The sequence below is a fragment of the Mustela putorius genome, unplaced genomic scaffold, assembly GCF_011764305.1.
Source record: "Mustela putorius furo isolate JIRA1106 unplaced genomic scaffold, ASM1176430v1.1 tig00000139_pilon_pilon_pilon, whole genome shotgun sequence".
Classification (NCBI taxonomy): Eukaryota; Metazoa; Chordata; class Mammalia; order Carnivora; family Mustelidae; genus Mustela; species Mustela putorius.
In genome coordinates, this window is record NW_025421293.1 from 15,216,368 (window position 1) to 15,239,685 (window position 23,318).

The 23,318-nt window shown below is 59.3% G+C and overlaps 1 protein-coding gene across 3 annotated transcripts in view; it reads left to right on the forward strand.

Moving 5' to 3' along the window:
- Positions 1–23,318, forward strand: part of PRKAR1B (protein kinase cAMP-dependent type I regulatory subunit beta) — a 67,675-nt gene that overhangs the window by 38,964 nt on the left and 5,393 nt on the right. For all 3 annotated transcript variants that reach the window (XM_004776310.3, XM_004776309.3, XM_004776308.3), the window contains exons 7-9: positions 3,607–3,765; positions 8,023–8,083; positions 13,152–13,273. In XM_004776310.3, coding sequence (XP_004776367.1) covers positions 3,607–3,765; positions 8,023–8,083; positions 13,152–13,273 — 342 coding nt within the window. The remainder of the gene's footprint in view (positions 1–3,606; positions 3,766–8,022; positions 8,084–13,151; positions 13,274–23,318) is intronic.

Genomic DNA, 23,318 nt, shown 5'->3' on the forward strand with positions numbered 1-23,318 from the left:
CGACACCTGTGCAGGCCGGGGTGGGGGGGGTTGCTCTGTGAGCAGTCAACTGAGCACCCCCTGGCCTCCATTGAGCTGAGGGACTGTGGTGGGAAAAGCAGCACCTGGAGGCAGAGCTTCTGCTCCCTTCAGGCCGCTGTGGGCAGCCGGCTGAGGGCCCAGGACCCAGGTGCCTGCTCGCCACAGGGATGCACCCGCTGCTCGAGGCAGGAGCCTGGGAGGTGGGAGGAGACAGGCCGTTGGCTTTTCTCATCATCTGTGAGGGCAGAACAAAGGTTTGGCCAGTATGCAAACCACGGCCCCTTGGAGAACCCTGGGCCCTGGTGTTCTGTCGCCACGGCCCAGATGCTTTCCGCTGGTCCATCTTTGTTTCCTGGGGAGCAGAGCGCTGCCCCGAGATGCGCAGGTCAGGGAGGGCAGGCAGCGGAGCAAGGGGGCAGCACGCCCTCAGCCCCCATCTGTGCCTGAGGCTCCAGATGCCAGGGTCACAGCTCGGGACTTGACTGAGCAGGACCTTGTGCCTTCCGTCCCATCACCCTCCACTTCCTGCCACTTCTGCGTGGAGCAGAAGCAGCGTGTCTGGTGTGGGCCACGTCACTAGCCACCTGGGGCCACGCCGGTCCCTGGGCCTTGGCCCTAGGCTCTGACCCAGCCAGTGGGACTGCTGGGCCCACCAGCCATAGCCACCTGTGGAGTGACTCCCCGCTCCCTCCTGCTGCCCTCCGGCAGCCCCCCCCCCCATGCTGTTCTCCACACTCCACCAGAGGGAGCGTCACAGTGCAACCCGGTATCCTGCTGCAAACTTCTGTGGCTTTGCTTCTAGAATAACATCCCAGCCCTTCCCTCCCCTACCCCACCCGCTGGGCATCTCTCCTTGCTTGGTCATGCCGCATCTAGTGCCCTCCATTTTACTGTGGCCCCGGGGCCTTTGCACATCCTGTCCTCAGCCTCAATTGCCCTTCTCCCACATCTCATGCTGGCCCTGATGCTCAGGACCTGGCTCACGTTCTCCTTCATGGAGAGCCCTCTACGCACAGTCACTGCATGGTCCTTCTGAACGCTGTGCCTCCTGTTCTTGCCACGCCTGGAGCGTGCTCCATGATGAACGGGTGTTCGTACGATCGTTCGCCTGCAGACTTTCTCCCAACTGGTGGGTGAGTCCCCGTGGACAGGAACCCACCTGCCTTTCCCTGCTGACCGCCAGCACTTAGAACATGCGGGACACAGAGGGGCGCTCAGTCCACACTGGGGGGCGATGGGCAGATGGATGGATGAATGCAGGAATGCAGAAGGCCGGGTGGGAGCTCTGGGTTCAGCCAGAGAAGTCGCTGTCAGTGGTGGGACCACAAGTGTAGCCCAGTGGGGCCTCCCACCATTTTTCTTCTAGAAGAAGAAGAAGAAACAAAAAATGAAACAAAGCAAGAAGTAGCCCCTTTGAACGCCAGCTGGGGTGGGGCCCAGGGCTGCACTGGCTGCGGTGACAGAGACCAGTGTCCCGAGAAGGATGGCCCCTTTGTGCTCTGTGGGGCAACCCGCAGTGTGGTCCTGGGCCCGTCTGGGGCTCCACACAATGGTTTTCTCTGACGCCTCACAGGGAGTTCTCCGAGGCCTGGGCTTCTGGGCAGGAAGGGGGTCCCCGGCGGCCTTTGGCAGTGACGCACAGGTCCCCTGAGTTCCCTGGGTCCTGTCCTGCTCTGCTGAGCCCCCTTTCTCTGTCCCCTGGTGCGTGTGCTCTTTTGCTCATGGGCATCTGCCCCCACCATGCAGCTGGTTGCAGTGGTGCCTTCTGAGCCCCCTCAGGTGGGAGGGGGAGACCCCCCGCACCCCCAGCCACTGTGTCAGGCAGTCTCCTCACACAGACCCACATTCCCGAGTTTCTGTTGCCACCCGACTTGAAGAGGCCCCTGGGAAGACGTGCCCTGTGCACTGGTTGGGGGGCGCCCTTGAGTTCAGCTGTTGGGGACAGTGTTTGCAACACCTGTGCACACACAAGGGCCTGGCTTTCACCCTGGTGAAGTTGCAGGGAATGTGCGTCCCTCACCGCATGGGTGCCTGCTCTGGCTGTGAAAAACAGAGCACCAAACCCAACAGCTCGAACCTGGAGCCACAGAAGGATGCACGCCATGGTTCCTTCTTGCGGAGCCGTGCTTGCTGGAGGGAACCTGTCACCTGAGGGGTCCCGGGGGAGCAGGGCCGCGTCATCGAGATGCAGAGCTGGATCCAGGCATGTGGGTGTTTGTGAGTCAGACCTCCGTGGGCAGGACTTCACAGGAAGCAGAGTACGGGGAGGGCCGACTGGGGGCCGGGTTGCCAGGACCCTCAAGAAGTTGTCCCTGCCCCCGTCCCCACGGGCCCTCTGCCCCTTGGAGCAGACTCAGTTCGCAGCTCCTAGAGGGTATTGTCTGTGGTCCTAAAACTCCTGGGACAGGCGTCCCTGCCTCATGGGAGGGACGGAACAGGGTCCTGTTCCTCCGGGGCCTTGTGGCGAGGGACCCAGCAGCCAGCCTCCCAGTGGGAGACAGAGAGCACAGCCCAGGGGCAGGCACTCCGTGCTCTGGCAGACTGCTGAGGTTTCCGGGGACACGTGCATGGGCCCTTGAGGACGACTTCACCTCTGTGTGTCCATGGTCTCCTGCCCACCCAGCTTCTTGGCCGGCCGGCTCCCCAGCCCCTAGCTTGTGTTATCATCGGCGTGCCGTTTTCCTGCGGATACGCGGCTCTGTGCCTCTGTTATTGCCCAGATAATGACTCATTGATTCCAGTAAGAATCGCGCCCATGACTCACGGCAACCCGTTCTTCCCCGACGTGCACCCAACGTGCAATGGGCACTATTCTTTGGGCTCACGGACACGCCGGGGAATAAAGCAGCGTTGTGTCAATTTACAGCAACGGGATCTGCATCGGCAGTGCATAATAAACAATCTGCACCATTCTTGCACGATATGGGACGCACAGGGTCAATGCATAGTGGCCGCACTGTGTCCGGTCACCCACACAGCCTGAAAGGACCCCTCTCAGCCAGGCCTCATCGGCGCCCCGGCAGCGTTCCCGCCGACCCCAGGCCCTGGGAGCCGGGCACCATGGCCCCAGGAGGGAGGCCCCATGAGCACGGGTCTGTATGGGCGCAGAGCCCAGCCCAGACCCCATAGTCCAGGGAAGTACAGAGTCTGAGTCACTGTGTGTGGCTGGGGAAATGGGCTGGAGATCCCTCCAAGGCTGATGAGGACCCGAGGCTGGCCAGGGAAGTGGGCAGGGCTTCTGCACAGATAGGAGCCCTGGACCATACATCCGCCTGCCATCCAGGCCCGTCTCATGGTCGGTAGAGAGCGGGGATGCAGAGGCCACTGGCATGCCCGTGCAGCAGCAGCTCTGCACAGTGTTGTGGGTGAGGCAGGCAGCACGGCCAACAGAGACCCAGGACAGCCTGGGCAGGGGACGGGAAGCTGTGCCCATGGGCTAGTGAGCCTGGGGGCTGCGGCCGCACATCCCTTTTTTACCGGGCCCGCTCTGGTGGGCTCAGAGAGGGCTCTCAGGGTGGGACGGGCCACAGTGACCCCACATGCCCCCCATGACCTTTCTGACCGTTCTCGCTGTGTCCCCTGAAGGTGTATGTGAATGGAGAGTGGGTGACCAGCATCAGCGAAGGGGGCAGCTTTGGGGAGTTGGCGCTCATTTACGGCACCCCCAGGGCAGCAACCGTGAAGGCCAAGACAGATCTCAAGCTCTGGGGCATCGACCGGGACAGCTACCGGCGTATCCTCATGGTGAGTGGCTTCCTGGCACATATCCACAGCCAGTCCTGTCATGGGAATACTGGCTTTGTCCAAGTGGGGGGATAGCTAAGGGCTGACAGGGTGGGTGAGAAATGTGGGATGGAGTCTGGAAACTTCTTATGAGGTAGGCAGGCAGCTGGGGAGCCTCCTTGCCCTCCCTATCTGCTTTTAGCTGTCTGGAATGAGGTTGTGATGGCTGGAGCTCCAGCTTCTCTTCTGGACCATGAGATGACTCTGAGGCTGGAACCCATTCATCAAGGTGGTGGAGCCAAGAGATGCCGGGACCCTGCCTGTCTGGGGCCCCAGCACAGCGGGGCCGGCCTGCCTGGCCCCAGATGTCCTCATGCCTCTTTCATTTTAGGTTTTCTCTCCCATTCGGCCACATCCACTCTTGGCTGTGTAGGTGGTCAGGTGGCACAGTGAGCTGTGGATGGAGAGGTCCTCCCCAGGGAAGGAGGCAGGCTCTTCCCTTGCCCACTCAGGACTCCTCCCAAAAGCACCACCTGCCGGGCAGTGCTCTCAGTGCTGAGATGCATCAGGGAGCCTCATGGAGGCAGCACCCACCCTTGGGAAGCCAGCATGTTAGCAGAGGAGTCAGGGAACAAACGGGTAGTTCAGGTGGCCACAGTTCCATGGAGGTAATTACAGCAGAGAAGGGGGTGAGGAGACTATGAAGTGGGGAGAGGCTGCTGTTTTAGAGAAAGGCCCAAAAGAACCCCTCCTGGGATAAGATGGGGTTGGAGCAGAGGCCTCTGAGCAAGGAAACAACATGTCCAGGAAAAGAGTGTCTGGGCAAAGGCCCTGTGGCATGAGCTTGGATTCTCGTGGAGCAGCAGGCAGACCCCCGTGGATGGGGATGCAAGGGTCCCGTTGTGGGGTACAGCTCACACAGAGCCCTCAGCTCACACCTGAGTGTGTCAGGGGAGCCCAGCAGGGGTTTGAGCAAAGGAGCTCCTGCAGCCAATTGGGGGCTATCCTGGAGAGGCTGGAAACCATCCTACCCTGGGAGCAGCTAGGAAGCCAGAAGGCCCTGGGCCAGCCACACTGGTCCGTGTACATCCCTGCTCGGTCCAGGTTCTCCATCCCTCCCCCGTTGCCAGGCTGAGGCCACTGGAGCTGAGCACCTGGCCTTTGGGGAGCCTCACTCCTCAGCCACCTAGGCTCACCTGCAGATGGTTTCTGCTCAGACCCAAGTCCCACAGAGCCTGGGCCTCAGGCAGGGTGCTGACAGGCCCAGAGGGAGGAGACCGGGGCGAGCTCCGGGCTGAGAGACCTTTGGCTTCTCCCACATGCTCTCTGGGACTTGACTGTCTCCCTGAGACCCGTCTGGACAGTGCAGCTTCCAGGGAGGGGCTGTGATGCAGGAATGCTCTGGGGGAGGTCTGGGGACAGTCCTCAAGTGGTTTAAAACAGCCCCAGAGTGCAGTCAGGCAGGAGCCTGCAGATGGGGTCGTGCTCGGGCTGCTCCTTCTCTTGGGAACATTGGCGCCCCTGCCCATCCTGGTCCCTTTACCCCACCGCGGGAGAATTCAGTGCGGTCTTGCAGGCAACCGATCAGATTTGGTGTGCATGAGGACCCTATCATCCACGCACTCAGTGACGGGGTCTTCTAGGTCCATGGATACAGCAAGAGAGAGCTGAGCTCCTCTTCATCTTCAACCCGCTAAGTCCTGTCTTCTCCAGAAGAGGCTGAGAGCGGGGTGGGTGGGGCGCCCTGAGGCACCTGCACCCCTCCCTCCCACCCGCAGGGGCAGGTTTGGGTAAGGGCCCAGCAGCCTCCGTCTGTCCACCCCGTGATCCCTCCTGCGTGCACCTGGCCCTGTGTTGCATAAGCCATTGATTCTCACTGTCTCCGGTGCCGAGTCCTTCTCAGCTGTGGGATTTTTGTGGCTGCAACCTTGTATTCAGGGAAGTTCCCAAACCATGGTGGCACCCGGCACTTCCTCTGTCTTAATTCTGGATCCCAGTGGGCTAAGAATAGCCATGAATGTGCTGGGAGGCTGCAGAGTGTCTGTGTCTCGGCAAAGAAAATGACAGTGCTGGCAGACCCAGAAGGGAGTGTCCCGCAGGACAGTACCCGTGTTTGCATCCGTCCTGGGTTTGGGTGGATTTGGACGTATCCGTCATGCAAAGTGGACCCACCGTGCATTCACTTGGCACCAAACTGGGACTTGCCAAGAGGGAGACTGGGCAAGGGGACTGGCCAGGAGTGTCTCCGGGGAGAGCGCCCCTCCCTGTGCATTCAGGCGATAGGGATCCCAGGGCGTCTGAGCCAGAAGCTTCCCTGGAACATCCCTTCTCTTCCCTTTGTAGCTCCGTGTGGTGTAGAAGGATGGATGGAGCTCAGTGAGGGCACTGAGCAGGCCGGGCTCTGTGTTCCCATCGGGAGCAAGGTGGGGGTGGGGAAGCACTGCCTGTGGCCTCCCTGCCCGTCCATCCTGGGTCAGGTGTGGGGTGCCCACTCCCTGAAAAATGGAAGCCTCAGGCCACCCCATACCCATGAAGCAGGAGTCACACACCAGTCTCTTTGGCACAGAGCGTCCAAGGGGAGTCTCCTGCTGGGTGTGTGAATGCTGGGAGTCCACCCAGAGCCTGGTAGCCCCCTTCCTCTGTGTCTCAGTGGGAAGCAGACAAGGAGCTTGCTGGACCAAGGTGGGGATGACACAGCCAAGCAGCGGTGGGGAGTCTGGAGGAAGGTGGGCAGGTCAAAGTCTAGGTCAAAGATACAAAGAACATGGCACTGATGTCCCTTCTCCTGATGGGAAAACTGAAGCCCAGAGAGGATTAGATTGCACTAAAAGTTGGGGAGAGGGTGGATTATGGGTGATCTGGAGTTAGAATGGGAGTGTGTTGATCCTTCCTGTCAGCCCTCCTCCACTGTGCTCAGAAAGGACCATCACTGCTACCACCATCATCCTCACCATCGTCACCATCATCACCATCCTCACCATCATCTTCCCCATACTCATTACCATCATCCCCATCATCACCACCATCATCCCCATCATCACCACCATCATCCCCATCATCACCACCGTCATCCTCACCATCACCATCACCATCATCACCATCCCCATACGCATCACCACCATCACCGCCATCACCAAGCTTTGGGGCATGTGGAGCCCAGTCTTGGTTCATTCCTTCTCCTGTGGTCCCATCTAGGTAGTCACTTGCCCCTCTGAGCCTACCTCTTTTCTCACAAGGTTGGGCAGGCCCCAGTATCTGGAAGTCCCTCTCCCCTCCGCTGCCCTGGCCTGAGCTCTTTTAAGCTGTTACCATCCTTCCTCCCACCTTTTGCCACATCAGGTGTCTAGTCTGTGGTCATTGGACTCTCCATCCTTTTCACATCGCAGGTGACCTTCCAGCTCCCGTTGATGGATACAGCTGCTGGTGGGCTGCACATCCCTGTTTTCTGAATGTGTGGTACTTACCAGTGCTCATTGGCAGGGCTGCCATGTCCAGTTGTAGAGTGTGTACACTGTGCAAATGCTCTGGGCAGCAGGGTGAGGAGTTGAAGTCCAGATTGCTCTCTCCTACCAGGCTGGCACTGGCTGCTGGGAGGCTGGACCTCCTCCTTGTCTGCTTGGGCCACCAGCTCACTGGGACGCATGCTTGAAGAAGAGGGTGCCTTTTTCTCCTTCACATTCAAATTCTAATTTTTGGAGTGGATTCTAATTTCTAATTAACATAAAGGCTAATGGGACCCTTCTCGCTGGATTTGTCTTATTCATCCAGTGTTTGGTTGGCTTTTCTCCCCAGGGACCAGTGTCAGGCGTGTCTGATTCAGAGACCTCGCCGTAGCTGGCTGCGCCCTCTAGAGTGCATGACCACGTGGTTCTGTAGCCTGCCCCAGCATCTCCCCAGACATGTGTGTCCGGGGGAGGGGTGGGGTGCTGTGAGCCTGCTCAGACAGTGCTCTCTCCATCCTATCTTGGGGACACGTGCCCTCAGCCCATGGAAAGCCGAGCGCAGGACTCTGGTCGGTCAACTGCTCGTTATGTGGGCCGGTCACCGGCCCAGGCTGGATGAGGTCCCTGCAGCTGGCCGATGACAGGTGGGGGAGGAGTGCAGCTGCTTGGATGAGGGGGGAGGTGCAGGCTGGGGTCTTTGAGGGGCTTCCGAGACGTGGGATCCTCAAAGGGCTTCCTTTCAAGAGTTGAGAGTCATTTGGGGGAACTTTGGAGATGCTAGAATGATTCAGGAACGAAGAGCCACCTTCTCTGTCTTCTCATTTCTCCCAAACAGGGCAGCACACTGAGAAAGCGCAAGATGTATGAGGAATTTCTCAGCAAGGTCTCCATCCTGGGTCAGTGGCCCCAGCCCCGGTTACGATGCTCTGTGCCGTGCGGCCTCCTCCGTCTCGTCTGAGTCCTGCCTGCCGGCCCCAGCCATTTCCACGTTCCCTGCATGCCTGGCAGGTTCAGCGCCCTTGGTGATGTGCAAGTGTGGGACACGCACACGGATGCACCCACACAAGGCATGATCGCTCACACACACACAGGCACACTCACACGCTTGCACACATACACACATGCACACAGGTATGACCACACACAGGCACGCCCACAAGCTTGCACACACAGGTATGACCGCACACATACATGCATGCACACACACACAAACACACACAGGCACACTCACATGCTCGCACACATACACACACGCACACACACAGGTATGACTGAATGCAGGCACGCTCGCATGCTCGCACACATACACACATGCACACAGGTACGCTGCACACAGGCATGCTCACGCTCACACGCACACACACAGGCATGCTCACACACTCGCACACATACACACATGCACACAGGTATGACCACACAGTGCACTCACACACACACAGGCACACTCACGTGTTCACACACAAACACACATGCACACACAGATATGACTGCACACGTGCATGCTCTCACACACAGGCACGCTCACACGCTCGCACACATACATGCATACACAGGCACGCTCACACATGTACATGCACATGCACACATGCACCAAGAGCTCTGTCTAGTCCCCTAGGGCACTGTTATCCTTCCCTCAAGTGTCTGTGGTCTCCTCCCGAGCGCTCCTCTTGTCTGTCCCTCTTGCCACCAGCGTCACCTCCAGCCCTTTCTCTGTGTCCGTCAGTTCTCAGCCACAGTCCCATCTCGTGTTTTAGTAAATGTGGCCCGCTATGTTGAACTTCATCCCCCGACCTGTTCTGATATTTTCCTCAATGTGGTTTCTCCTGCTGCATCTCTGCCCTTCCTTGTCCTGGGGTCTGATAAGCGCGATGGCTCCATTTCTGTTGATTTTCAGGAGTGTCAACAACATTTCACCGACAAGAGTGTTTAAGTGTTTTGAAGTTGCCGCAGCGTGTGTGACGGTCATGGGCTGATGCACACCAGCCCTGTCTGGGGAACTTTCAGCCACGAAGCTGATATTCCTTACCTGTGTCCAGCCTGTGACATGCGGCTGGAGACTCACACTTTGGACGAGGTGGCTCTGGTCCATGGGAGCAGCGGTGCTCGGGAAGGTGAGGGGCTGCTGAGCGCTGAGCCTCCGGGAACCGCTGGAGACCGCCGTCCAGCAGCAACCCCAGGCCAGGCTGCCGGGTAAAGATGCCGAATGCAGAGTATCCTCCTTTCCCAAGAATGTGATGGACTGAGGAAGGGAAAGCAGCAAAGGGCTGACGCTCAGGGATGAGGGCACAGGATTGGGGCGGCGGTCCCCGTCCCACGACCATTCCCCTGCCTGCGTGGTGTGAGCCGGTGGGGACCCCGGGCTGGCCCTCAGCCCTGGAGCAGCCCCGGCTCCCCGCTGGGCTTGGGCTCTGCCTGGTTGCTGCTGTCCAGACCACAGAGATGAGAAGAGGTCTTGCTGTTAGCTTTTCCAGCACAGGATCAGAGGGAAGGACAGGACAAAGCCCCCACTCCAGCTCGTGGCAAACGTGGACAGGGGGAGGGAAAGGCCGCGGCCACTGCAAAGACCAGCCCCAGAGCCAGAACTGCAGAGAAAAGCTCGGAACCAGCGGCAGACAGAGCAGGACCCAGTTAGGAAGAGATCGTGTCCACAGAAACAGAACACGGATGCAGGGAGCCTGCGTGGAGGGAAGAGCTGGGAGACGTGTCCCAGCCAGAGCCTCGGAGGTCGGCCACGGCCACGGGAGCAGAGCCCGTGCAGCGAGCCCCCCAGCCCAGTGGCCTTGCCTTCGGGTGTTCCTCGCGGGGGGCAGAGTCCTGGCCACGCATCAGGGAGCGGAGTCCGTCTGAACGTGACGTCTGAGGGCCTGTGGTTTCATCCATGGTGTGGGACACGTCTCTAAGGAATAGACACGAAGATCGACTGTGCTTCAGTAATAAAAGATTTAACAAGTCAGAAGCCTTAACAAGTAGATCTGAAGCCATTATGACAAAACAGTCACAGGATTTTACTCAGGAGAGACATGGGCTGGTGGTCATGACGTATTCACGCCTGTTTTGATGAAATTTTCTCTCCAAATGAAGACAAGTGGACAAAATTGAGCGTAGAGCCGGTGATGTGCTGCGATGGTGTGAGGCAGCTGCAGAGCCATGGTGGGGCAGGACCCCCATGAGGACTTGCCCCGGAACCCAGGGGCTGGGGAAGGACGGGCTGCCTAGAGACAGGGGTGGGGGGGCAGAGCACAGGTGCCCAGCCAGGCCTGAGGGGCCCATGGAGGGCCAGCGCCCCTGCCCCCAAGGCAGGTTTCAGAAGACCCTGGTTGGGGTGAGGGCCCTGCAGTGCATTCACGCCTTCATGGGCCGCATCAGGGAGCCCAGCCCAAAACCTGTAGGGAGGCCAGGTGGGCCCGCTGTCAAGGCGAGCCCCCAGAGTGGCCCGTTTTCTATCCCTTTGGACCTAAAAGGTGGGCATTCTATACAGTTCAACCCGGGAACTTTTTTTTTCTATCATCTTTCTTAGAGTAATCTTTTAACAAAGAATATATCTTACATTGAAAAAAAAAATACTCTGTTATTCTTGTTTCTTTTTCTTGTGTTGAACTCAAGCATGATAGATAGAGAGTTTAAGAGTTAACATTGAACAAGACGACACAGCCGGCGGGTCCTATCTCTGGGAGTGTTTCTGCTTGTCTTTCTGTCCATCCTTCTGTCTGGGTCTGGGCCTGGAGACAAGGCCACGCTGCACGTTGTCACCACGTCATTTCTGGGCGGCCCTTGGCAGTTTTCCACATTCTTTACACTTTGCTATATTTCTTGAGTTCTTTGTAGTGAATATGAGTAATTCAACCCAAAACAGGCCCGGCAGGGAGGGCACCTGCAGCGGGTTGACCTCATGTCCTCATAGAGACCCTGTGAGATGCTGAGAGAAGGTTCTGCTTCTTCTTTTCCTCTGGTGGTGAAAATGCATCCCATGGCAGGCACCGTGTCTGCTGTTTCTAACTTGAGGGCATCTGCGCCCATCACCACTCCATGGTTCCAGAACCTTCTCGTCACCCGTCCCAAGGAAGCCCTGTGCCTGTGAGTCTGTCCCTGCAGGTGCTTGGTCTGGACGTGTCCTATGAAGGCACACTGGGCTTTGTGGTTGGTGTCATACTTGACGGAACAAAAATTGGCTGCTGAATGAGCTGGTCCCCATGGTTTCATAGGGGCTGCGTGAAGGGTACTGTAGCCCCATGAGACAGCCCTGAACCCAGGACCCCGGGGCCCACGGTCCCCTTCCACCTCCTTTTCTCAGCTGCCAGATGCTCTCACGTGCTCTGCTCACCCTGTCCACAAGCTCTGTTCCCATCGATTGCCAGCAAGTCCTTCTCCGTGGCCGTCGGGTGGTGCGGCCTGATTATTCTCACCCCAAGGAGAATAATCCCTTCACCCCTCGGTCATCCTGGCTGCAGAGAATCCTCCAGAGAGAAGCCTGCAGCCAGCGTTGGGAGGCCTTGCTCTGCACCGGCCTGCCCTCAGCCCGCGTCCCTCCCTCGTCAGGAAGGAGCATGAAGGGGACGGTGATGCTTTGGGACCTAGAGGTTCTGGCGCATGGACATTGGGCTCCACCTGTGATGGTTATGGAACCTGGCAGGCTTGGGGGACACGGGAGCCTGGAGGACACCCTGGGGCTCCGTGTCTGGGGCCTGGCATGATCATGGGTCGCAGCTGCCGGCAGGACGCCAGGTGCAGAGTTGAGATCCCGCTCAGAAAGGGGGTGGTCAGAAAGGCGGCCGGTCGGCCCTGGAACTCTAAGACTCGGGACCCCAAGTGCCGTGAAAACACCCACAGGGCTTGTGCGTCCTGCGTTGCCTCAGAGACTGGGTACCGTGGAAAAGCCAGGCCAGCGTCTTCTGATCTCCGGCCGTTGGGGGATACAGCACCGCACGTCCCGACTTTCAGACCTCAGGGTGTCACCCGTTTTAGATGGAACGGAGGAAACTGTTCATGGGACAACGGGAGCGGACTCCCCCCTGGTGGCCTGACTCGCAGTTATGTGGCCCTCGGGCTGGCTGGCGTGCCGGTGTCCCGGTGAGCACAGAAACATGCCGCCAGCTTTGGGTCCCTGAGCAGCCCCGGCCGCGCAGACCTCCCCTGACTTCCCGCCTATGCCGGCGGCTGGCGGGAGCTGGTCCTTTACAATTCGCGGTACTGGCAGACGTCTCACAGTGGAGAAATCCCGCTCCTAACCCAGTTCTAAAATAAATGCTTTGCTTTGTATTTTTAGCCACTGACCTACTTAAGTAGCATCTGATAAGTGCAGGCCAGGGAGGGTTTTTCTGCCAAAAAAGAAATAGTTAATCAGGGAATCGTTTTCTTCCAAAGGAGCGTATTGGGTTTTTTCTCTTTTTCCTTCCCGAGGGCTGGGGTGGAGGCTGACGGGGTGGGAAGGCTCAGGGAGAGGCGGAAAGGTACCTAGAATCCGCCAGCTGTAAAGAGGAATTAAGCATTTTGACCTAAAATAATGGGAGGGGGGATGTGCCCGGTGCGGCAGCATGGGTACGCCTGCAGTTGAACCGTGATGAATGGTATTTCTTCTGGACGGGTAATCGCTCCAACCGCTCTGAGATATTTTACTCTGCGTAGTAGCCCCATGCTTAGCGGTGATGGTGTTTTTGCCAGAACACAGGCAGCTTATGTCTGGAGTGTTTTCCCTCTGGGTTCCCAGGCCCCACTTCCCGCACCCGCCGCCTGACTAAACCGCAAGGCGCCCGCTCCAAGACCCTGTCCCCCTGAGGATGGAGCGCTAGCCCGGTACCTCCCGCACAGCTCACGGTGAAACTCCCCGGCCCTCCCAGCAGGGATGTGGGCACCCCATCTCACTCACTGCTGTCCCAGCGGAGGCCGTCCCGCGGCGCTTCCTGGGGAAGAGTGAGGGGGCAGAGCAAGGGCGCATGCCATGGTGACGGTCTCCTTGTCCTGCTCTAGAGTCCCTGGAGAAATGGGAGCGCCTGACTGTGGCAGACGCCCTGGAGCCCGTGCAGTTTGAGGACGGAGAGAAGATTGTGGTCCAGGGGGAGCCTGGGGATGACTTCTTCATCATCACGGAGGTGAGTGCCGCCGGCTCGGGGTGCAGGGGACGTGGTGTCCCCTCGCTGCTCCCACGTGCGCCCTCTGTCCCGCTCACCACCTCGGGCCCACACTGACACTCCTTCTTGCCCTCAAGTCTCTTAGAGAATGGCATTGGGTCCAAGCCCACATGTGTGGTGGCGGGTGAGGAGGCCACACAGCACTGAACACACGTGTGGGCTCGGTGTGGGGAACATGAACACATACCGAGACCTAGAGTTCTGTGTTGTTGGGGGACATGTGTACGTTTAGGGCACGCAGAATCTTTCCACGCAGTTGCTTAAAACTCCATGCAAGTCTATAATGATCTCATTAAAAAGCTTGCTGCTTTTTTTTTTTTTTTAAATGGTTCTGGGTTCTTAGCCTGGACACACATGAGTCTCTCTGACGAGGCCCCACGACAGCTGGCTCTGGGGCTGTAATCCGTGGCACTGACAGGGGCGAGCAGCTGCTGTGGCCGCCTGTCCCTGGGGCGGGGCGGAGCTGAGACCCCCAGCGCGAGCCCCCAGCCAGCGATGCCCGGAATGAATGGGGGGCCCGCCGTGCGGTGTGGGCAGCCCTGGTGACGCAGGCCCAGAGGAATGCTGCCGTCTGTTGGGCTGGCTTCCTCCTCCCGTGGTGCTCGAGGGCGGAAGGATTTCACGTTCACGCTCATTAAAGCACATTCTTCAGCTGTGTCTTTTGCCGCCGGGACAAGGGGAGCCCTTGGCGTGGCAGCGTGGGGGCCCAGCGTGGCGGTCGGCCATCCCTGCTGGGTCTCGGACACAGAGCTCAGCGCCTGTGAGCCATGTCCTCAGGTTAGAATAAGATAAGGCGAGTCCGCTGGGCTGCAGGTGTGGGCAGTGAGGCTTGGAGCCGAGCTTGGTGACACGCAGCCCGTAAAGCACGAGCGACATGGCTAAGTTCCCATGGACATGCAACACAGATTTGGTGTGTGTGACTCTAGTCTGGGCTCCTGCAAAACCCTTCCTAGGAGGCCATGTTTGGGTCCCTCCTCTCCATGGCTTGTCTGCCCCCTCTGGCAGGAAATTTCCAGAAGGCCGTAGAGCCTAGCAGAAGAGCGGAAGGGGAGATGCGGGTGTGCAGGGACACATGAGGCCTCAGGGTGGTGCCGGGTCGTATGGCGAGCATGCTCACAGGGGCCTGGTCACCTCCCCTACCCCGTCCCAGCTCTGGGGCTGGGACAGAACCCGCTTGCAGGTGGTGGGTGGGCCCCACGTGCATGGGTGCGAGCAAAGGAAGCTGCTTCCAGCCTGAGCTCCTTGAGAGCCGGGTAACCATCTCCAAAGGGATCCCCAGTGCAGAAGCACTCTCAGGGGCATGGCTCGAGGTCCTGAGGGCGGGAGGCCCACTCCTCACATTTCCTTGAAAAGGAAAAGGAAGGAAGGAGGAACGACAAAACCCTGGGCAGGATGCGGGCTGAATGTGGTCCGCCCTGACTCGGATCCCGTCATCGGGGCGGAAGGCCCGCCAGGCTCTCGTCTTTGCTCCTAGAGGTGACGTTCCCAAGACTCTGCTGCAGGGTTGGGTGGGCGGCCCCGTTTGTATCCTGTGGAGTCCTCCTGCACATCCAGGAAGGGAGCTGGGGCCTCTGACGAGAAATCTCATCCTGCTTCCAAAGCAGCCATGGCTACCATTGGACAGAGGGGCGGGGTGGGGGGAGGGTGCCGCCCCTCGGCCCCATGCCCCAGACCATCTGACCTCTCACCTGTGGCCTCGGATGTGACACCCTGTCTGGGTCTGTGTGAGCCTGGCGTTTTGCGGTTAAGAAATGAGTCTCTCATGGAGGTGGAGAGGGTCCCTCCAGTCACCCCGTTCCCCGAGTCTGCATTATAATGTGACCGACTGCAAGGTTCTCGCTGCCCTCCTGGGCAGGTGGGGTCTGACTCATGGGAAGGCCTTGGCAATGTGCTGGATGCCTGGGACATACCAGCCCTTGTGTGGGGCACCCAGGCTGGTTGTGGGGGGCTCTCCGACCCTCGTCCTTGGGGCTGTCCTTCCTGGTGCCAGTGGCTATGCTCGGAGATGCCTCAGGCCTCGGCTTATCAGTGGGGCTCGGAGCTCCGAGTCAGTGGCCACTTGACGGCCCCCCTTGGACATCCAGCCCACTGCGTCTCCACACAAGCAGCCCCAGCTGCCCACTGCCTGCGTCAGTGGAGACCCCCGAGGGAGGGTGCCCGGCCAGGCCCCAGGCCCAGCGGGAGGGGACAGACGGTGGCTGTAAGTCATTGAGCCCCCCCGGAGCTGCCTGTCATCCTCAGTTGTCCCCACAATGATCCCTGTGTGGGGCCACCCTGGGCCTGCTCAGATGACTGGGGCCAAGGGGAGGGCGTGACACCAGCAGAAAAGCACAAATCCTTTCCTGCTCTAGGTTTAACTACATTAATAAGAAGCTTGTGCTCACAGGGCTGATTTGGCCTAGAGATGCATTTGTATTGGCCTGTACAGTGCGGTTTTTTGAAAAAACATTTGAATTAATTGTCAGTATTTAAAAATCAAGATATTTCCCATAACAATCTGGATCTCTTCCCTTTAAAAGTATGGTACCTGACCACCTTGGACCCGCATCCCTATCTAGCTGAGACCAGCAGACCTGAAGGGTGGGCCCCTGGGGGTGGCAAAGGGCCCCATTAGCCTCAGTCCCCACCCGGCCCTCTAGCCTGCTCGGCAGGCCCTGCAGGCTTTGACGTTGGTGGCCTCAGTGCTGTGGTCTCTGATCCATGAGAGTCACACACATCAGCCCCGACAATTGTCCATTGTTTGCTCTGGACCGAGGCAGCCGCCCAACCGGGTCCAAGACCACGGCATGAAGCTTGTGTGAGAGGCACCGAATGGCGAAGTACCCTCGCAGGACGCCAGGGAAGGGAGTCGTTACCCAGTGTGTTCCTCCTGATGACGTGAGCGGGTGATTTCCGGGCCCAGGATGTGTTATGTGAGTGTCTGCTCCCCGCCAGGGAGGTCTGGTCAGGGCTCAGCGATGCTTCCTGGGGGGACACAGCCAAGGCCGCACTGCCCGCCAGTGTCAGCTGCGCACCTTGCTGGCTGGGTCTTGTTCCTTGCTTCTGCGTGTCCTTCCGGGTGTCCGCTGCGTGTATAGGTGTACTTGGGTACATGTGCGGGTGTGTTCGTGGGTACGTGTGCATGTAAGTGGGTACGTGTGTGTGCGTGTGTGTACGTGTGCATGTGTGTGCATGGGTACGTGTGTGTGTGTGCGTGGGTATGTGTGCGTGGGTGGATTGCGTGGGTGCGTGTGTGTGTGTGGATACGTGTGGGTGTGCGCAGCAGAGGGTCGCAGCATGCCTCGGTCTCGTCAACGGCACGGAGAACACCGAGTGCCACTCCTTGTGTCCACACGTGTGTTTCTTCTCCCTCCACTGGCTGCAGGGCATGCTGGGGAGGTCCTTCCTGGGGTCGCGCCTGCTCTGCAGGCGTCCCTGCTGGTCATCCCCCAGTGGCGTCGGCAGCCAGCTCTGAGGGCTCAGGGGGGCAAGCCAGGGGACGGTGCGCGGCCAGGGGAGCGGTGGGGTGATGGGGGCTGCCCCGGCTCCGTCCAAGGACTGTGTCCTCCCCGTGGACGGGCGTGGGAGCTCATGCACACCAATGCAGGTGTGTGGCTCTGGAATGTAACCCGATGCTCCCAGAAATGTATTTGAAGTCGTCTCCTTGGCAACTTGGATTTTTTCCCTTTTCCTGTGATCAGCCGGGTCGGGTAGGTCACACGGGACCCCGGGGTTTGCAGGCATCAGAGGCTCGCTGTGGTTTGCTCTGTGGCCAGAAGCAGACCCGTGGCCATACCTGCCAGGCACACAGGTCAGGCCCACCAGCCCCGCTACCCCCCCTCGTGCCCCATGAGCTCCCAGGGGAGTCGCAGGTGGGGCTGGAGGACGCTTGTCCCCTGGGGGTGTCACCACAGCCTTGGGAGGCTGCCTGGGTGGTCCCTGGTTGAGATGCCCAGGAGTCGACCAAGAACGTTCTAGAACAAAGCAGGAGAAGGTAGTGCTGGTTGTGGGTTTGTAGAGCAAGCACTTTCGCTCTGGACGCTGTGCCCTTGGTTAGATAGTTTTGGAGACCCTGCTGGGCGTGGCTGATGTTTCCGTGGGAGCAGAGACACCCCACGCCACACACATGGGACATGCAGTGAGGACGACCTGTGTTCTTCTGGGAGACTTGGCAGGAAGCATCCAGGTGCGTGATCTCTCTGGTTTGAATTGTCCTCTTTTCCTTCTGCTAATGGCACACGTGCATGTTATAACGCACTAACTGCCAGTTTCTCGCAGTGTGACCCCCTGCCCCACGGAGATAGCAGGAAAGGGCCCTACGTCCCCAGATGTCAGAGGTTTGCTCAACCCCACTCTAGATGTTTTTGCGGAGGTTCAGATGGGATTAACAGTGACATCAGCTGATGTTGGATGAAGGGGCGGGTCTTCCATGGTGTGGGTGGGCCTCATCTGATCAGTTAAAGGTTTTCCTTGAGAGAAAGAAGACAGAGGCCCCCCAAGAAGAGACACTCCCTGCCAGCCGCTGGCCATGCAGATTTTGAACTTGTGGTCCCCGCTGTCATGCAAGCGAATTCCGTAAGGTGAACCTCTATCCACACACACATCCCACTGGGGGTTTCTCTGCAGAACCCCTTTCTGATGCCCCTGCTTCTTGGCTTTTCCAGAACAGTCTGGTCTTTGCATAGGTGGGTGTGTAGGGCCCTGAGGCCCAGGTCTGGGCACTGGGTGCCTGCTGACGTACTTGCTGTGAGGAATGGGGCTACAGACCCAGGCTGGGGCTTCGGCGGACTGGCTGGCTTGGTGCTGCCCATCCTAGTTTCATCAGAGCAACAAGGGGCACCAGGCCCCTCGTCTCCTCATGCCATTGCCCGGCTGAGTGTCTACTCTGTTTGGCAGAAGGTCCTTGAGTTTGCTTCCTTGTATGTGTCCTCCCCGCAGTGCGGATCCCCCAGGTGTGGCTGAGCCTGGCAGAGACCCCCCTGTCCTGCACAGGTGTGGACAGTGGCCCCCACAGACACTTAGTCATGAACACCTGCCGGCGGGTGGGAGCCCAGTGTGGAAGGCTGAGTGGGGCTTCAGGATCCCCGGGCTCAGCTGAGCCCGGGGTGGGGTGTTGTCTCTGCGGGGCAGGCCCCCCTGGGAGAGGCGGTCTTCCTGTCTCGCAGCCCTGCAAATACCGGCTGTGTCTGAATCTCCTCGACACTGGATCCCCAGAGCTCTAGGGAAATGTTCCAGCAGTTGAGTGAGACCCTTGCCCTATAAACCTGGCAATGGACACAGAGCAGGGACTGGGCCTTCCCAGGATGGGGACCTGCAGCAGCCCGTGGGGTGAGGCCGACCGGGGCCTCTGCAAGGAGAGGGCGTCGGGCAGAGAGAGAACAGAGTGTCTGTGCCAAGACCTGCCTCCTGGTTTCCGTGCTCCAGGAAAATGGACAAGGATGTGGATGGGGCTCGGCGCTGGGCCACGTGGCCCCACTTTGCATGCCCACGAGGACCCCGCCAAGACCGGGGCTGGGTCATGGGGTTGGGGGGGATGATGAGGGCAGCTGGTTCCCATAAAATTCCAACAGAGAGCTTCACGCTCCGTCCTGTACCAGCTGGCCACTGGGGAGGCGTTACCATGGAAACTCCAGATTTGGCTTATCTGCCCTCTTAGCAAATTACTTTTGTGAATGTCCACTGTGCTGAAGTGATGGGACTACCATTGCTCCCCAAGCCGCCTTCTGGCCAGTGCCTCGCCCTGCTTACCGCTCAGACATGTGGACCCCTCTGGTGGGCATGCAGATTCACCAGGATCTTGGGGAGCAGGAAGGGGGTCGCCCCATGCCCTGCTGGGTGTGTTCTTCTTTGCTTGGGGTTGTCTGTGACTCGGCCGTGCTGTGCCCTCACTGTGCGCTGGCTGGGGAGTGGGTGGCAGCTGCTACCAGCTAGGTATTTATTTGGGGAGGAGCGAAATCACCCCATGGACTTGGCACAGACTTGCCTTGGGTCCCAGGCCAAAGCAGGGTCCCTGGAAGTGGCACAGTAACCCGCGGTGGTAGGAGGCCTGGTGGTAGCAGGGACACCCCCACCGACTGGGATGGTGAGGTGTGCAGGTTGGGGCTGGGGGCTGGAGGTCCAGACGGAGATGGACGAAGGGTGTGTGTCCAGGCCGAGGCTGCAGGTCATTGGTGAAGGATGGTCGACTGGCCCAGACGTCTCTAGCACAAAGGTCACAGCTTTCCTTCTGGGCCAAACTAGAGGAAGCCTGTTTCCAAGCTCCTGGGGCCTGGGTGGGCGCCCTCTCTTAGCGCCCAGGCTTGGTGGGGGTGGCCTGAGGTCACAGGTGTTTGCTGGCCTGCTAGCCCCAGTCCCCGGAAGGAGAGACAACAGAGTTTTCAGAGTTCTTACTCCCTGACTTGTAAGACTTCATTTTTTAGGGCAGTTTGAGGTTCACAGCAGAATTGAGTGGAAGGGGCTGAGATTTCCTGTATTCCCTGCTCCCCCAAAAGGCTGCCCCATCATCCATGTCCCCCAGACGGGGTATCTTTCACAATCAGCCCCATGCGAACGTGTTGTCGTCACCCAGAGACCACAGTTGGCACCCGGGTCCCTCTAGGTGGGTGTGCATTTTGTGGGTCTGGACAGTGATGACCGGTGTCACCCCAGGGTGTCCCCCAGTGTTCATGGCCCTGAAAGTCCCCCGGCACCGTCTGTCCCTCTGCCCCGAAGCCCTGGCGGCAGGCCTTCCCCTCCTGTGTGCACAGCTCAGCTTCCCCAGAGTGCCTGGCCCTTAGGGTCCCACGGTGTGACATTTGGGTCGGTCTCTGTAATCAGTGTGCAGATTCGTGGCCTGTGGTCTGCACGGAGCATGGGAGCTGCTCACCTGCTCGGGGTCATCTTGCTGGTTGTGATGAAGTGTGTAGACATCCCTGCGTGAATTTTCTGTGGACCTAAGTCTTCATCTGGGCCCTTCGGGTAAATGCCAGGGAGCATGATGGCTGCATCTGACAGGCCCATGCCGGCACCCACTCCACACCTGGATGTCCCTCTGGGGTGACTGACTGCCTGGGCCACTCTGACCCCAGAAGGGGCTCCATCCAGGGAGGCTCTGATGGCCCCTGAGAGGGTTTCAGGGGCCTGAGGGGCTCCTGGGCTCTGACGTGTCTCCACCTGGTTGCCCAATGACCTCCTGACCGGGCACAGCCACACATCCTGCTGACCCATCAGGTAGGACCTGGGCAGGCCAGGCTCTCTGGGCTCCGGAATGACCTTGGCACATGGGCTGGAGGGTGGACTCAGTGCACGTTCCTGTGACCCGGGGCCTTGGTGCTGGCTGCCCCCGGATTGTTTGTGGATGAAGACTCTAGGCTGTACAAGTCACCTTGCTGGTGGCCGAGGCTGGACCTCAGATGAGAGCCTTTTCTAAGAAAACCCCAAAATTGAAAAATCGTGTTATGACAGTGTCATTTGCTGGAATAAGGCCAGTGACACGGAAGAGTCTTTAGGAAGGCGTAATTTCCCCGCCTCTGCCCACAGCTGCTTGTGGGCGTTCCTGACAAACGCCTGCCCCTTGACGGGTTCCTCCTGGGTTTGCTGTTGGCATACAAAATGCGAGGAGTCTGGGGAGTGTTTCCCCAGATGGAGAGCGCCCCCCCCCAACAAAGACTGGAGACATCCCGGGGCCTGTGATTCCAGATCTTGTCTGTTGCCCATGCAGGTGCCAACAGGCCTGTAGGTGCTCCCAGAGGGGGCCGCGGGCCATGTGCATGCTGGCCACAGGATCCTGCATGGTCCCGCTGGGTCCCTGGCCCCGCAAGAGGAGGGCCGAGAAGCATGCACACCACTGCCACGAAGACAGTTAAAACCTTACAGATGTGCCATTCGGGACGAGTTAGGTTTTGGGGTGTCAAGTCCCCCACCTTGGAGCCAGGGTCCCCCCGGGACTCAGGGCTTGCAGGCCCCACCTCCAGAAGTTGGGATGCCAGGAGTGGGCCAAAAGATGAGTGTCCCCAGTGTGTCCCTCTGGAGGGACAGCCGAGTGCTTGTCTGCAGCGTGGGCAGCTTAGTAATAAGCACGAGGCCCCCTGCCCGTGAGCTGCTTGAGACAGAGCGTGGATGTGGACAGGGGGCCATGTGGGGTGCCCAGAGCATGACCCCAACATGCAGGAACAGGAGAGCCCAAGTCTAGGCACAGGGCCAGTGGGAATTCCCAGGGCCGGGCCCTCCTTGAAATGATCTCCATTTCTCTGAATTGTGGTAAAACGCACACAGTATATGACTTGCCATCGTGGCTACTTCTCAGCGTCCAGTTCAGGGTCACCGTTCCCTCCCCCATCCAGCTCCAGAACATTCCATCCCCGCATGGAGACCCTGTCCCTATGATGCACGGACCTCCACCCACTCCCCCAGCCCCACCGTCTGTTTTCTGACGACTCTGGGTCCTCGTGTGTGGGGGAGGGTCTCCATGAGTGTCCTTTTGTGTCTGGCTAGTGTCCTTGGGGCTCGTCCCTGTGGGGGCAGGGGTTGTTCCTTCCTTTAGAAGGCAGGCTGACATTCTCTCATGGACCACAGGAGTCTGTCCAACCAGCTCTGTGTTCCGTCTGCTCCCAGTGCTGGTCCTGACAGAGTCTGCCATTGCTTCCTGAGCTCACTCTGTGTCCCAATGATCCTGCGAGTCCTTGAGGTAGTGACTGTTACCCTCTCAGTGCAGAGAATACCAGGAGCCTCCCAGTGATGCTCACACCCATGCTTCCATGGATCCTGGCCAGGGCCTGGGGGGAAACTGAGGCCAGGAGAAGCAGGGACTAAGCTCACAGCTCCCCAGACAGCCAGGGTAGAAGTCATGGCTTCTTGGTGCCAGGACTGGCCCAGGCCTGCCCTGTGACTCCAGGCCCCCAAAACCCACCACCTGTGGCCTCATCGTCCTTCTGGTCCCACTAGAACTTCCCACGGGGAGCAGTGGTCAAGCAGGAGAGAAACCTTTTAATTCACCTTCTCTCTCAGTTGCTCTGGCTGGGGCCACACTCGGACCTTCCTGACCTGTCCTACATGTGTTAGCCTCTCTCAAAGGAGGAGGTGCTGTGCGTGCCCTTGGGCTGGGCTGGGGGGCCTTGGGCCCGGGTCTGCAGGCTGAGGCAGCTGTGTCCTGGGAGCACAGGGGGTGGCTGCCAGCCCAGTTGTGCCCACTGTCACCCTACCCTCCTTTGGGTCTAAGGGTTGAGTCACTGGAAGCCATCGGCTCCCCCAAGCCCAACCTCACCCAGGCCACCCAGAGGTCTCGCTGGGACACCACTGAGTTGGCAAGCTCCTGCTTATCTCCAGCCTTGGCCTGCAGAAGCCATGGGTGCTTGCATGGCAGGGAAGAACTGGGCATGGGGAGCAGAGCCTGGAGGGATGGAGCCGTGCTGTGTGACCCACACACCCCTGTCCTTCCGCTCAAGGACACGTGTGGTGGGGCCACCTGCTTGTCTCCCAGACATCGCCCCTGCCCACCGGAGCGTGGGTCGCCAGACACTTTCCTGAGCTTGTCACGGGTGCTGCCTGGCTTCAGAGGGGATGAGACCATTCCCGGTTTGGAGAAGGAACCCTCCCTACGCAGGGCCTGTGGTGCCCCCCACTCTGGCGTTCCCCACCCGCTTCTTGGAGCCCCGGTCCTGGGGCCCACGTACCTGTGCCATCCTCCCTTGGCCTGGCCCCGGCCTCACGGAGAATCCACTGGACACCAGTAGGAGTGCAGGCCAGTGTGCGCCCCGCGTGGCTAGCCGCGTGCGTGTGATGCCATCTGCCGAGTGTTTTGGCCACACTGCCGAGAGGCGGACTTGTGCTTGGGCAGTGATAAGGGTCCAGCTCCCCAGAATGGATAGAGGACACCCTCTCTGGGCCCGACACCGGGACACACTAACGTCTGCCGAGACGATTACTCCGTTAGAAACCCAACATTGCCCACGCGGCCAATGCAGGAGGAGCCTCAGAGCTGGTGCTCAGTCACTCAGGGGTACATGTAGGGTCTGAAGGACGCCGTCCTTCCTGAGCCTGGACTGGGGGC